The sequence below is a fragment of the Cucumis melo genome, chromosome 2 (assembly GCF_025177605.1).
Source record: "Cucumis melo cultivar AY chromosome 2, USDA_Cmelo_AY_1.0, whole genome shotgun sequence".
NCBI classification, from domain to species: domain Eukaryota; kingdom Viridiplantae; phylum Streptophyta; class Magnoliopsida; order Cucurbitales; family Cucurbitaceae; genus Cucumis; species Cucumis melo.
In genome coordinates, this window is record NC_066858.1 from 17,407,736 (window position 1) to 17,421,947 (window position 14,212).

At 30.6% G+C, this 14,212-nt stretch overlaps 1 protein-coding gene across 1 annotated transcript; it reads right to left on the bottom strand.

The window, feature by feature from the left end:
• Window positions 1-219: 219 nt before the first annotated feature.
• Window positions 220-3,929, bottom strand: LOC103501545 (probable sulfate transporter 3.5). Its single transcript, XM_008465153.3, has 12 exons — window positions 3,330-3,929; window positions 3,029-3,236; window positions 2,667-2,838; window positions 2,507-2,572; window positions 2,295-2,408; window positions 2,095-2,211; window positions 1,889-2,015; window positions 1,513-1,799; window positions 1,224-1,414; window positions 1,050-1,126; window positions 896-972; window positions 220-812 (listed from the first exon to the last, which is right to left on the bottom strand). Exons 1-12 carry the CDS (start codon window positions 3,640-3,642, stop codon window positions 615-617), a joined length of 1,947 nt encoding a protein of 648 aa, XP_008463375.1. The 5' UTR covers window positions 3,643-3,929; the 3' UTR covers window positions 220-614.
• Window positions 3,930-14,212: the final 10,283 nt, after the last annotated feature.

A 14,212-nucleotide genomic window follows, 5' to 3' on the forward strand; every position in this document is an offset into this window, starting at 1 on the left:
CAACGTTGGATAGGAGAGATTTGCGGCAGACGGATCTAGAACGACATTGGATGGGTGTGGTTTCTGGGTTGGGTGTGGATCTGGATCTTGAACAATGTCGGATGGGAGAGATTTGCGGCGGACGACGTCAGAGATGGTTGGTGGCGGACGATGGACGTGTTTACAAGAGATGTGTTTGTGACAGTTTTTCTAAAAAAAAAGTTGAAGAGAAACTCTAAATTGTTTGGGACTTTGATACCATGTAATTTTATTTGAATATTTGAATATTTCATATTCTTTTACAAGGTAAATGTTGAGATAAACACAAAAGAAAGCAAGAAAAGGAAAATATATCCTAATAATTATATAATTGCTAAGATTACAGGGTGAATTGATCGAAGAAACAGGACTGAGTTTCTCATCGTAAACACAATCATATACATTAGGTCAAATAGGAAAACCATTTCCCTTCACACTAATATCAAAACTGAGAGCTCGAAGAAGACGAAGCTCATCGATAAATACATGAATTACATTATTATAGTTATATGAACAGCCTCCATCCATTGGAGATTGGAATTATTCTCCATCTGCAAAAATAAATCAATTCCCCAATCCTACTGCAGTTCGCCATTTTATACTTGCTGCTCCATTGTCCTCACGTTTGAACTTCCGGGACTAGTTTCTGTTTGTTTTAATTTCGGAACTAAATCTCTGCACCTTTCTACTCCTTCATCTACTGATAAATAGATGTTCTCTTTCCCGATTGTTTTTGTGAATTCTGAAGCTATCATCTTCTCCATCACTACAATTCTTGGGTTTACAATTCCCATCTGTTCATCATCAAATTGGACATTGATTCATTTTCTTTTTTTATTATAGGTAGGAAACGGTTGGTGGGGTAGTGAGAAATTACCTGGATTCCGTTTGCTTGTAATGATCTACGGATTTCGATTAGCGTTTCAATCCCTGTCATGTCGATTGAGGTAACTCCTATGCCAACAAACAAACAAACTCAGTAATTTGTCAAATGTTTGGATTTGGAAGGAAGAGTTTTTGTAGCCTATTACCGCTCAACTCCAAGAGTACATGTTCGACGCATCCATCCTTGGAATCGCCCTGCTCATCTCGGACCCATCTGAAAATCCTATTCAGAAACCACGAGAATTGGAGTGTTTAATCAAAGGCATCATTTTTTGTAGGTAAAGTGTCCGATGAAATGCGCCAACGGACTTTTACATTACCTTTCTCTGATGTAGTTCGAGTTGGCATAATAAATAGGGGAACCAAGTTGAAGAACAATAATCCCATGGGTTCTGGTTGCATTAGGATACTGCTCCACATCTCTGTACAAACTGGAGTTTGGTATTTTTCCGAGCTTGCAAGTAGCTGGTCTAGCCATGTAAAGAAGAGCTCTCAGCAAAGCAAGTCCCACCTGATTAAATACCAAATCATTACATATAAGGAACAAGGTTAGACAAGGTTTGAAACTCGTTCTTGGTTTATGTTATTATATGAGAGAAATTTACTGACCGAAAGCATGATGCCAACATCCATGCTTAAGAAAGCAACACCCAAGAAAGCCGCCATACAAATGCAAAAATCGAATTTATCTACTTTGAGAAGATGATACATTTCTTCATATTTGATGAGACCAAGCATGGCAGACATGATAATGGCGGAAAGGGCCACAAGAGGTGTGTAGCTGAAGACAGGAGCTAGAAAGATGAGAGTGAGAGCCATGAAAATTGCCATAACAACGTTTGACATTGCTGTTCTACACCCAGCATTGAAGTTCACTGCAGTTTTTGAGAATGGCCCTGAAAATTAAGAAGAAATAAAAACCAAAGTCATCCCATTTGATCAAATTCTCTTTTTTGCGTTGTATACTGTTATTAACTCATATTACCAGTGGTTAAGTAGCAGGAAGTGAAAGATCCCACTATGTTCATCAAACCAAAGGCTATCATCTCCTTGTTCCCATCGATTTGTTCATTTTTCATTATCGCAAAGCTTCGACCAATTGCTATTCCTTCCTGTGAAATAACTAGGCCATTAATTAATAAGAAGCTTGGAGAAGACGGAAATGAAAGAAAGGGAAGGGAAAGAACTTACAGCCAAAGCAACAAGGCCAGTGATCAAGCCAGTTTGTACTACAGCTGATAGATATTTGGAATCAAAGTTCAAAAAGTGAATAGAAATAGGGTTTATTCCTTTGCTCAAGTGACCCACCTGTGTAGTGAAATCAAGTCAAAACAATACGAAGAATTAAGCAGAGATGAACGACATATACACAGAAAAAGAAATGATCATACAGTTAAGATTCCATGCTGACTTCCTTTGATGAAATAGGCAAACAAACATCCTATTATCACTGTCACCATGGGAGCCATTGCTGACACCCAAAAGAGCTTTGGGTTTCTGTTTCGCTGTTTAAAAAAAAAAGGTAAAAAAAAACAAATAGACGCATTTTCATTTTGACAATAGAGAAGAGAGAAGATAGATCAGAATGAGAAAAAATAATTACCAAGTATCTTGTAAACTGGAGGAATAAAAGGAAAATGACACCCACAACAGCACTTTCCCATTTCCACTGCAACCAAAAACAAATCAAACGAATCGATATAGAGTAAAATAAAGATCGTGACTTGACTTATCTCCATCTTTGGATAAAAAGTGTAACAAACCTCTTTTCTAAGAGAGAAAACGGCATGAAGTACAGAGTAAACGTCAGTTTTAGAGGTGAAATGAGTTAGTCCAAATATCCCTTTCAGTTGTTGAAGACAAATGATCACAGCCGTTCCTCCCATAAACCCAAGGATTGTTGAGTGCGATAAGAAATCCACTAAAATTCCCAATCTGCCCATGAAACACAACTAATTCAAACTCAAAACAATCTCAAATTCCATGTTTTTTTTTCACCTTTTCCACGTGCCGTACGATAGAAAGTTAGAGTAAAATGAAAACTAATAACCTTATATTTTCAAGGGTAATTTTGCGTAGGACCGATTTAAGGGTGATTTTTATTATTTGTCCAGTCGGATGGTACCTTAGAAATCCTAAGACGGCCTGCATGATGCCGGTGACAAAGGTGGCGGTGAAAACCAAATGAAGATACAATGTGGGTTCTTCTTCCGGCGAAGCAACTCCACCAATAGTTTCCGCTATGAGCAACGAGCAGGCCGCCACTGTTCCCACCGCCAGATGTTTAGAGCTTCCAAACACAGCGTATATAAGCGGCGGAACAAAGCTAGAATCTGCCATCGCCATAGAGTAAAATAAATAAATATATATTAAAAAAAGAGAATCAAAACAAAATTTAATAATTAGTGTAAAACAAGGGTACTAACAAAGGCCGATGATGGGAGGTAGAACGCCGAGTTTAGCATAACTAATGCCTTGAGGAATAGCAAGGCTAGTAATGGTAATACCAGCAAGCAAATCATATTTAAACATGTTCAAATTGTATTTAGGAAGCCAGTCCAAAATAGGTATGAAATATTGAAATCCCTTTTTCGCTCTATGCATTGCTCCTCTTTCATCTCGAAATTGTCTGAACGGATCATCAGGGAAAAACGTCTCTTTCAGATCCGATTTCAGCCTCTTCCCAAATGGCCTTGGAGCACTAAAGTTCACATTTTGACCATTTTTTAACGAACCCATTACACAAATCAACTCAAAAAAAAAAAAAAAAAAAATCCAAAAAAAGAAGAATAAAACTGAGGAATTTGATTAGAAAAGGAGAACTAATTGAATGTGATTCATGAAGAGAGAGCTATTATATAGAGGAGAAGAGGATGTGTTAGTGGAGAATGATATGGCGATGAGAAGGAGATGATGGTAAAAAAAAAATTAAGGGATAAGATAAATATGAAATTTAATCCCAAATGAATAGGGGAGAAGGGAAAACTTCCAAAGTGGATTACAACTATTAAAACTGTTTCTATTCAAACTAAGGAATAACAAATGGTAAGAAAGGTCTGGCTTTTTATCCCAAAAAAAAAAAAAATAAATAAATAAATTGTTTTTAATAGCTAAGACCGTTTTTTTCGAGTATGTGTCGATGTTCTGGAAATGGTTTTTATTTTCTAATCTGGGAAAGTTCATAAAGTCATTTTGTGGTGATTTATAATGTTGGAATTAAAGGAGGGGATTAAAAGCAAATCCAAAGCCACACGAACTAGCGATAATGCACCACAAAGCTTTCCAAATTTGCCATGCATCAGTAGATATACCATCACAATAGACTAATACTTCTGCTCCCTCACTTTTATATAATTACTAATTTAGTTTCTAAACTTTTGTTCGTAACAATTTAGTTCTTATTTTTTTTTTTTAATTTTGTCACAATTTAGTCTCTTAGTTTTGATATTATTTTCTTTCAAGTTTGTAACAATTTATTACTTGGTATAAGTAAATTTTGTGAAAATTTGATTTCAACTTTTGATATTTTATGATGTAAACATTGTATTTTATAAAATTATGGAGTCTCTAATTAGTCTATCGATTTATTCATTGAAGAAATCTCATTAAATTTTCACTAATGTCATGTCTACAATAAGAACTAAATTGTTACAAATTTTAAATTATAAATACATAATTGTTACAAAATAAAAAATCGGGGACTAAATCGATACAAACCAAAGTTTAGCGACTAAATTGTTTCTTCTACGTACTAAAGTTTAGAGTTTAAAACTGGGTGCATATATTAGTAATGTCTATCCTAAATATTTTTTTTTTTTGTTTATATTTATAATATTTTAAATAATGTTACTGTGTCCTATTATTATATAAGCGTTATCCAATACAATTTTTAGAAAAAAGGAAGGAAAAAACTCATATTTAAAGTAATGAATTAGTTGTGGTTAAGTTTTTATAAAGTAATAAATTAGTTGATCTTGATTAGCAACAAATAAAAGAATTTCAAATCATGTCATTTTATTCAGTTCTAAAAAAGTTCATTTTGAAGTATATTAAGAATTGAGATTAATTCAAAAGTATATTTGATCTAATTAAACACAGTGTATTGATAAATAACTACTAGAAACTACTTTTTCTTTTATCAAGTCTTTTAAAACAACCTACCCAAAAGGGGAGTATGAAAATTATCAAAAATTACCAAATAGACAAAATATTTCCATAAATATAATGAGATTTTTGTCTTACATAGGCTCTATTTTTCTATACAGGTGTATCTTAATAATTTGTCTAACAATGTTATTTGGAATCTTCATATATTTAGTATTTTAATCATTTATTATCTATAACAATTTCTAGGATCTTTGTTAAGTTATTAATTTTTTTATGGATACATAATTTTTAATTTTATTTTTCAAAAAAGTGAAAAGAAAGAAGAAAATAGATTTTATGTCCGATTTTAGTTTTAACCATTTTTAGATATACTATTTTCTTAGAAGTTGTTCAATGAAATTTAATTAGTTATTATCTTTTTAATATAATCATTAACAACCCAATATTGAATTAAAAATCTCTAATATTGATCAAGTTGAAACAACACTTTTTGTGATTAACATTATTCTTTTTGTCGATAAAAAAGATATTGTTACTAAATTTATAAAAATTATTAAATATTGCATTAATACGTGAGTGAGAAATTGAGGATGTGAGTTCATAATATATTAGAAGAAGTCATTTGGATAAAATCACTCTTACATTTTCCTAATGAAGTAATGAATCCATATTCATAGTGCACATGTGGTATAACAATAATTAGTTACAAAATAACAAAGGATTAATATGAAACTTATTTACACTACAATCTCCATGAGCTTGCTCATTTTTTTTTGAAAAAAAAACTTTCACCAAATTTCTTTTAAAAATTTACCCTATTTTAATTTAGGCTATAGTTTACTAACCACCCTATTTTACCCTTTTTTTTTTTAGATTGAAACTTGGATAAGCATTTAATCCATTTGTAGAAGGTGATTCATTTTGTAAAGTAATCTAACTAGAATTGACATAGTTTTAAATGTTGGCAAACCATGAATAAATACCGCTACAAAAAAATTGGCTTATTATGACATTTAAAAGTTGTTTGATTTAGTATATTCTTGACAGTTTTTTCTGTCATTGTATCATCTGTAAATGTATGATTATCTATGATAAATTGAAAAAAAATGTTACAATCGGTATTTTTATGACGAAAAATAAATGGGAAAATTGTATTGGCTGGCACAATAAAAATCTAATTTAGTAATACTAGTACTAACCTTTTCAATTTTGCAAATATAACAACTTTTTAATTTTGGTTGATATTTCCTATTTTATTTTTTTCATATTCCAAAATTCCCCTTCTCTGTTGTTTTCTCTTCCTCTTTCGTTTTTTTCTTTATCGTTCTCCTTCATTCTCCTTCATTCTTCGTTTTCTTCTTCTCTTCTCCATCGTTCTTCTTCGCAATTTCTCCTATTCGCCGACTTTTCTTCTCCTCGTCTTCTTCTGCCTCTTCTCCACCATTCTTCTCTACCGTCCTTCTCTTCTCTCTTCAATTTGGTTTTTTTAGATTTCTCCCTCTTCGTTGGTTTTTTTTATCATCTTCTCCTCGTCTTCTTCTCCTATTCTCCTCATTTTTTCTTCAGGGAAAACAAGAATTATGTATGTATTTCTTCCCCTTTTTTAAAGACTTAATATAATTTCTATGAATTGCTCATATATTATTTATTAAAATTAGGGATACGATATGTTCTTTCTCATCTCTTTTATTTGTTTCTAATATCTTTTATTGAAAGGGGCCGGCTTCGTAGATCAGTTTGGTTTTATTTAGTTACGTTTGGTTCTGTTTTTTTTTAATTTGTATCAGCTTTTTATATCAGTGATATGATATACTTATATTATATGTATTAATTGACTGATACACTTACTACGCGTTTTTTTATTTTCCCTAAATTATTGCAGTTCATTGTAGTTATAGTTAAGCTTGCGGTAATTGTTTTTCATAGTGGTCAATGGGATGAGCAACAGTCCTATGTGGATTACAAAACAAATTGTGTTTTGGTTGATGGAGTGATATCATCATTTGATTCTTTTGTGAACTCAATTCATACTGAAATTCAGGTTTGAGTCATGTATTGAACTTTCAGTTTTAATTTGTTGACTATAGGCGATAATGATGTTCAACGTGTTCTTAAGATTGTAAACATACCATAACAACTGTATCGACAATACATAAAGTGTATCATGCTTAATACATCAGGTGTATTTAATTGATTGAGTGTATCAACAACATATCAAGTGTTTCAAACTAATAATATGTATCAATAAAGTTTAGCAAGTGATTAAGTGTATTAAATCTATGAAATGTATCAGCAAACAAACAAGTGTATCAACAATATATAAAGTATATCATTCTTAGTGCATCAAGTGTATTTAATTGATTGAGTATATCAATAGTTGAGCAAATGTATCAACAATATATCAAGTGTTTCAAACTAATAATATGTATCAGTGAAGTATTAGAGAGTAAAAAAAAAGTGTATGAGCAGTACATCAGCAAAACAAATTAGGTGTATCAACGGTATATATTGGTGTATCAACCGTATATATTGGTATCAGTAATAACTGAAGGGTAGCTTCGTAATTTCGTATTTTTAAAATGCAGGCTGGGCTTCAATTTTGCTATTTGCAAAAATGATGTGCTATGGACCTAATTTATGATACTATAATTGTCATATTTGCAAGAGCCCCACATGTCCAACATGACTATCATTGCATGAGAAGAATATCTTTTACCTTGACGTTCTTTTTCCAAAATTTAAATGTCATTTACTCTCCTACATTGCACCTGTTTTTCTTGTCAAGAAAATACATCCATTGAAGGCTATTATTTCTTGCAACCCTATCATTAGGCATACCTCTTTAACTAGAAAGTACTTCTAATTACTTACCCATGTGGAAATATGAACAGTCAATACTTTAATGTATATATGTTATCATACATTGTATAATATTTGTACAAAAAGTTGGACTAATAACCATTTTTTGTAAAGGGTTTATAAGAATTATATGTAGTAAGGTAGGATAAGTACATTGCAATCAAAGTTTACCCAATAAACCATCCAAAGGGAAATCTTGTAAACATATTAAGACGGCTCTCATTGCTTCACTACTCCAACATATTCTTATAAAACCCAACCGAAAAGCAAAAGGTTAATGTGGAGTTCACAATACACATAAATATTGACAATAGGGATAAGTGCTTACCTATCATATGTCAATAAGTTACATAGTGATCAATCTTTTCTTAAAAAACTGATGTCATAAATGCACACCAAAAAGTATGAACACCTATAATGAAATTGGGTCGTGGTTTTAGTTACAAAACATTAACTTAATAACTTATACCCCTATTAATCTCACGAAAGTCTATCTACGTGTGACACCTACACATGTAATAGTACATTGTATATCTCATATGAATTCATCTATTTTCTTATGGGGGGAGGGGAAGGGGATTTAGTATGTAGAAAAAGCATGTACCTTTCACCTCCACCAAGTTACTTGATCTAAAAAAAAAAGTTCTTTCAACCTCTATTTATATTTCAACACCAACCAAGTCTTCCTAAGAGAAAATATTTACTCACATTAATATATAATATATCATTACGATGTAATATATAAATTTCATACGACAACTAGTAACTCATTGCTGCGTTCTTTTAATTGCTCATAAACCATGTGAATTAATTGGTAGATATGTGTCATCCATCCTCAAAACATACTTACACCAAAACAGATACCAAAAAGCAACAAAAAGATAAAAATAAACTAATCGACGCTAAGCAAAAAATACGTGAGGGCCTGCAAACTTAGCCCATTTAGATCTTATACAGTCAATGTTATCTTGTGTGTAAGTATAGGGTGAACTCATATGTAGACAATAAAGTAGTTTCTAAATGATCAATATCATTAATAATAAATTACATGAATAGTTTTAAAGTTTTATACATATACTAGGACGTCTATGACTGAAGTACTCTCTGACAAAATTATCACAATTAAATCGCATGACAAACTACATGGAGCAATTTACCTTTTAAGTCCTAATTTAGTTTAACGATATGAGATTTATGGTAATGCGTGGAAATAATTTTCCCTTTTCCTTAGGCCGTAAGTGACTTATAGATATCCTTCACATGTTTAGAGAGAGAAAGAGAAGCATATCAATGTTTAATTTAAGTATGGCCAAGGTTGGAACGATGGAATTAGATAGTGTTTGGGAAAAAAAAGAAGAAGAAAGGAAGAGTGTACCTGTGAATTCAAATGAGATGAACAACAAAACGGAGGAGTAGGCGAGGGATCGAAGGAATGGCCAACGAGCGGCAGATCAGAGGAATGGGTGGCGGGTGGGGATGATGAAGTGTTTTACATGAAAGAGGAATTTTTTCATTACAATAATATTTAAATTTATTTAATGATATTTTTTTTTTGTATTTATGACAACAAATAAGTGTTACAAAAAAGTGAAATCCAAAAACAACGTTTTTTTTTTGCAAAAAAAAAAAAAAAAAGGTGAATTTTGATATTTGTACATTATTTTTTCTTCCTTTTTTCAATTTGGACTATAGTGAGGTGTCATGATAGGCCATTTTTCTTGTAGCGGCGTATATTTATTTTACCATATAATTTTTATAAAGTTATATTAAAATATTTTGATAGTTATGGTTGAGTTTCAAAATATATATTATTATAGGTGATTTTACACGAATGTATAATTGACATTCAGAAACATAAAATCGAGGAGAATCATGTTTCAAACCAAAAATAACAACTAAAAACTGAAATGGGGGAAAAGAGAAGAGAGCTGGCTTGGGCCAAGGCTCAAGTCAGCAACCTCGATCCCATAGTATATTAAACATCTAGCCATACTTTATGCATGCCCGTATCCATAGTAACATTTTGGACTCGAGACACAACCTAATGAGGATACTTGACCTTGACCCTAGTCAAACAGAAAATTGGGCATACCCCTTGACATTGGTAGGTTATCTACCTATCTTCATCGACATATTTAGTATAAGCTGAGCCCCCCTCAACTTTATTATCTTTATACAATATATATAAAGAAAACTATTTAGTTTTTAATATTTTTAGTTAATTTAGTGGTTACTTTGTCTGTTAGCCCCCCTTCTAATCCAAGTTCATATCTTACCTATGTTGTTTATTTTTCATATTTTTCTTTTAACTTCCTGTCAATATATTTTCTAGATTCGTCATTGCCTATCCTAAAGTTTTTCAAAAATCTTGGCGTGGTAACTTTCTCTACTCAAAAACCTCTTTCTAGGAGTGTGGTCCTTTTTATGGATGTGTGTTTTTCTTTTGAATAGTAACAAAAGAAAAAAAATTAAACTTGAAAGTGTGTGAGAGTTGAATGCTCTTGGTGTTCGTGAGTTGAATGCTCTTGGTGTTCGTGAAAGAAGTTTTTATACTGTGAACAAACATTGTTGGTGATGTTCACGATGAATATTAACTTCTGACATTTTGTTCAAGAGGAGCCTAATCATACTATATTACTAGAGTTAACCGATCTAGAGGGAAACTTGAACTTTTGCAAGGATTATCAATCAAGTATCAACTACCTTATAGAGGAGCCTAATAATTAAGTGATCGTCTAAAGTTATCTTGTTACATCTCAAGATAGTCTATTGAAAGATAAGTTGCATGTTTGTAATCCATTTATACTCTAGTGAATATATCTTCTCAATTGCCCCTGTATTCCATTGAACTGGGTTTTACCGACTGCCATTTGTTATTATAATTCTTTACCCTCTTCTTACTTCGTTAACATAACTATCATATTATAACATTATATCCAACATTGTTCTCTTATTCAACAACCTATTATTCTTTTCAATTATACTTTATATTAATAATCAATGTCCGTTCATGTTAGATAAGTTTTTATAGAAAAGTTACATTGTTTGCAAAATCGACAAACATAAAAGATGTATAAGATTTAGAAGATTCACATGAAAATTTATGCGGTTCACTAATGATGCATGCGTTAACTACATTTTAGACAAAATGTACTTGTTAGGATTAGATAATTGTAAATAAACTACAGATAATTAATAAGATAAGATATGAATTATTCTACGTAAATCGAATATATATATATAAAAAAAAAACATATGAACTTGATAACTCGAGGAGTTATATGACAAATTGAAAGCCTAAAAAATATATATTTGAAAAAGAAGAATAAAAAGTTTAGGAATGCTTGACTATACCAAGATTACCACGAACCAAACACCAGAATTTTGTTGACAAAATATACTTAATAAGAATTTTTACACAAATTTAGGAATCTAAATCTTAATATTCTGATTGAAATGATGTGTTAATTAGCTTACTTGTTTTTAGATCAGAATTGGCTCTATTGTACTTTTAGTATTTCTTTTCTTTCTTTGGATAATATTTGGTTTTTATATCTGGTTGTATTAAAGTAAAATAGAATAGTTTTATATTAGTTATCAAGAGTATGTTTGCTTTCTACCATATTTTGAAAGATCAGCGAGCATTTTCAGAAACTATAGTTTTGATTTTGTGCTTTTTTTATTCCTTACTGTTATCGGCATATCCTTTTCCAAGATTCCATCTCTTTTTTGGGTGCATGCTTGAATTTGAAATTTGTGTTAACAAGTAATGACATATATGATTTAACACCAAGGTCATATTGATATTTGCTGTCAAGTTTATGAATCTTCTACGACATAACTTTGGTATTCATTTGGTTCTATTTACTTGAAAGCAAAAGTTTCTGCTCATTTTCGCTCCAAATGCAATGGTAAAGTTCTTCTAGATATATTTGTCAAAATTTGAGTCCATGAACAGATCCAATAATCAACACAGGTCTTAAAAGCTTTTAATCTTCTTCGTCAAGTAACTAGAAGTTGAGTACATCTTGATCACTAGATCTGGGAAGGTAGGATAATTTAACATGACATCAGATCTCATTAAGTCCAAACAAGCATTCCATTTAAAAAAAAAAAAAAAAAAGAGATTTGATCTAATAATAGACTTAAGAGGAGCATACCATATCTTGAGGAGTATATGTACATTGAGAATCACTAAATGAAAAAAATAAAAATAAAAATTATAATATTAAAAGATAGATGAGCTATTCATCTTATCATTAATTAATTTTAAGATGAAATCCATGTTATCTAATTCTCTTTATATATTCTAGGATAAATTATAAAAAATACTCCTAAATTTTGTAGTAAACATAAAAATTGAAGATTAAAAGATGCTCTTAAACTTTTTAAAATAGTTCAAAAATACTTTTATCGTCAATGTTGAATGAGAGTTGTTAATGTTTTGTTTCAAAAAATACCTATTTAAACTTTAAAAAAAATAAAAAAAAATACTCTTATTAATCCAAAATTTATACCAATTTTTGCACCAACCAAAATAAAAACAAAAATTTTAAGTTAAAATATAAAGTTCAATGAAATCTCACAAAATTTTAAAATAAAAATTTCCACCACACTAGAACAATAACTAGTAAATAAAAAAAAAATATATGTATTTGACTATTAACACATGCAGATATATCTTTGATCTTAAAAAAAAGTTTTAAAAAATTACTTTTGTTGTTATAGAGCACAACCGGGTTATATCCTCTTACTTCACTATTTTTTTTCTTTTTTCTCTCAACTCTTTCTAAATAAATGAAACTACACCCTTAGGTAAGATATATTGATTCTAATAAACACAAAGAGAATAAGAGAAGCACTAATATATTTTAGGACTTAACTATTTTGATGAAGTTGTATATTAATATTTAGCATGGGTTAGTAGTCGAGTATAATTTTTTTATTTGGCTATTATTGTACTGTTGAGAAATTTTTATTTTGAAAATTTGGTTTCTATCGTGGGTACGTGTTGAGAAATTTGGTGTAAAAATTTGATCAATGAAAGTATTTTTAAGTTGAACAGTATTTATGAAATGTTTCGATAGTTCTGAAGCATTTTGAAAGCAATGAACAGTTTCTATCCAAAACTAACGGTAAAAGGGAGTTTTGAGTCATTTTAAAAGTTTAAAGATATTTTTGAAAACTTTTAATTGATACAAATTACAAAATTCATGAATATTTTTCAATGCTTCCACCTATATTTTATAGGTAGGGTATGGTTAGACGGTTAAGATTGAAAATTTAATATATCAGTCTACATCAAAAGCTTTTATAATCAAAAGCTTTTATGTTAATTAACATGAAATTTTGGTTACTTTTTCTTTAAATGTTGGTAGTTTAACATATATTTCAAACTATCCCTAAAAAGATTTTGGATCTTTTATTATCAAAAAATGACATGGAATATATTCCTTGGTTACACATTTGATTGCCTTACAAGAAAAAGAAGAAAAAGAAACACAAAGAGATGAATGAAAAGTTAGATATTTTGAATTTTGGCACTTGAATGGCATACTCCTTTGAAGTAGGAAAATTACAATTTGAATATGTTATTTTGCACGTGTACAGGTTTGATATTTTGTCAAAACCACCAAAACTCTAAATATGGATTTTGAATTATTTTTTGTTTCACATTTGCCTTAAAAGGAATAGTTGTTGGATAGAGAGCGGAAGGCAACAAGAGATATGTATGAGTTTCTTTTCATGTATATTAGGATACCAATTCAGGATGATGTCTCTTGAGTTCATCATTCTTGATCGATTGGATCAAATACACGTTTAGAGTTTATGAACTGTTACATCAAATTCTGAAACAATGTCACCTTTCTTTTCCCTTTCATCCCAGTTTTTATTTGTTTTCATTATTGTTTGCAGTTAGAAAAGGAAACTGACAGATGGTTTTGGTGATGGAAAGATATATCAAAACAACTGAAAACCTAAACAATTAGAAAAGGAGACATTAGAAGATAGGAAAAGGAGAGTAATAAATTAAATTTAAAATGCCAAAAAATGGACAAAAAGGGAATGGAGGCGAAAAGGGTTTGAAAATTGAGTGCGTAAAAGGGAAGAAACATAAACATTTTCAACAAATTAAAGGCTCCAAAATAATTAGAGAGGAGTTTGGTGTGGGTGGAGGCAATTTTTAATATAATATCCCCTTTTAGATAATTACTTTATTTGTTTTGGTAACATTAATATATTATTTATGAAGGAAGAAAAATTGGATTTCATTACTTCTAACTTTAGGAATGAGATAAATTCTGCTAATTTTAATAATAAGAGTGTGTGCCTCAGCTACCCA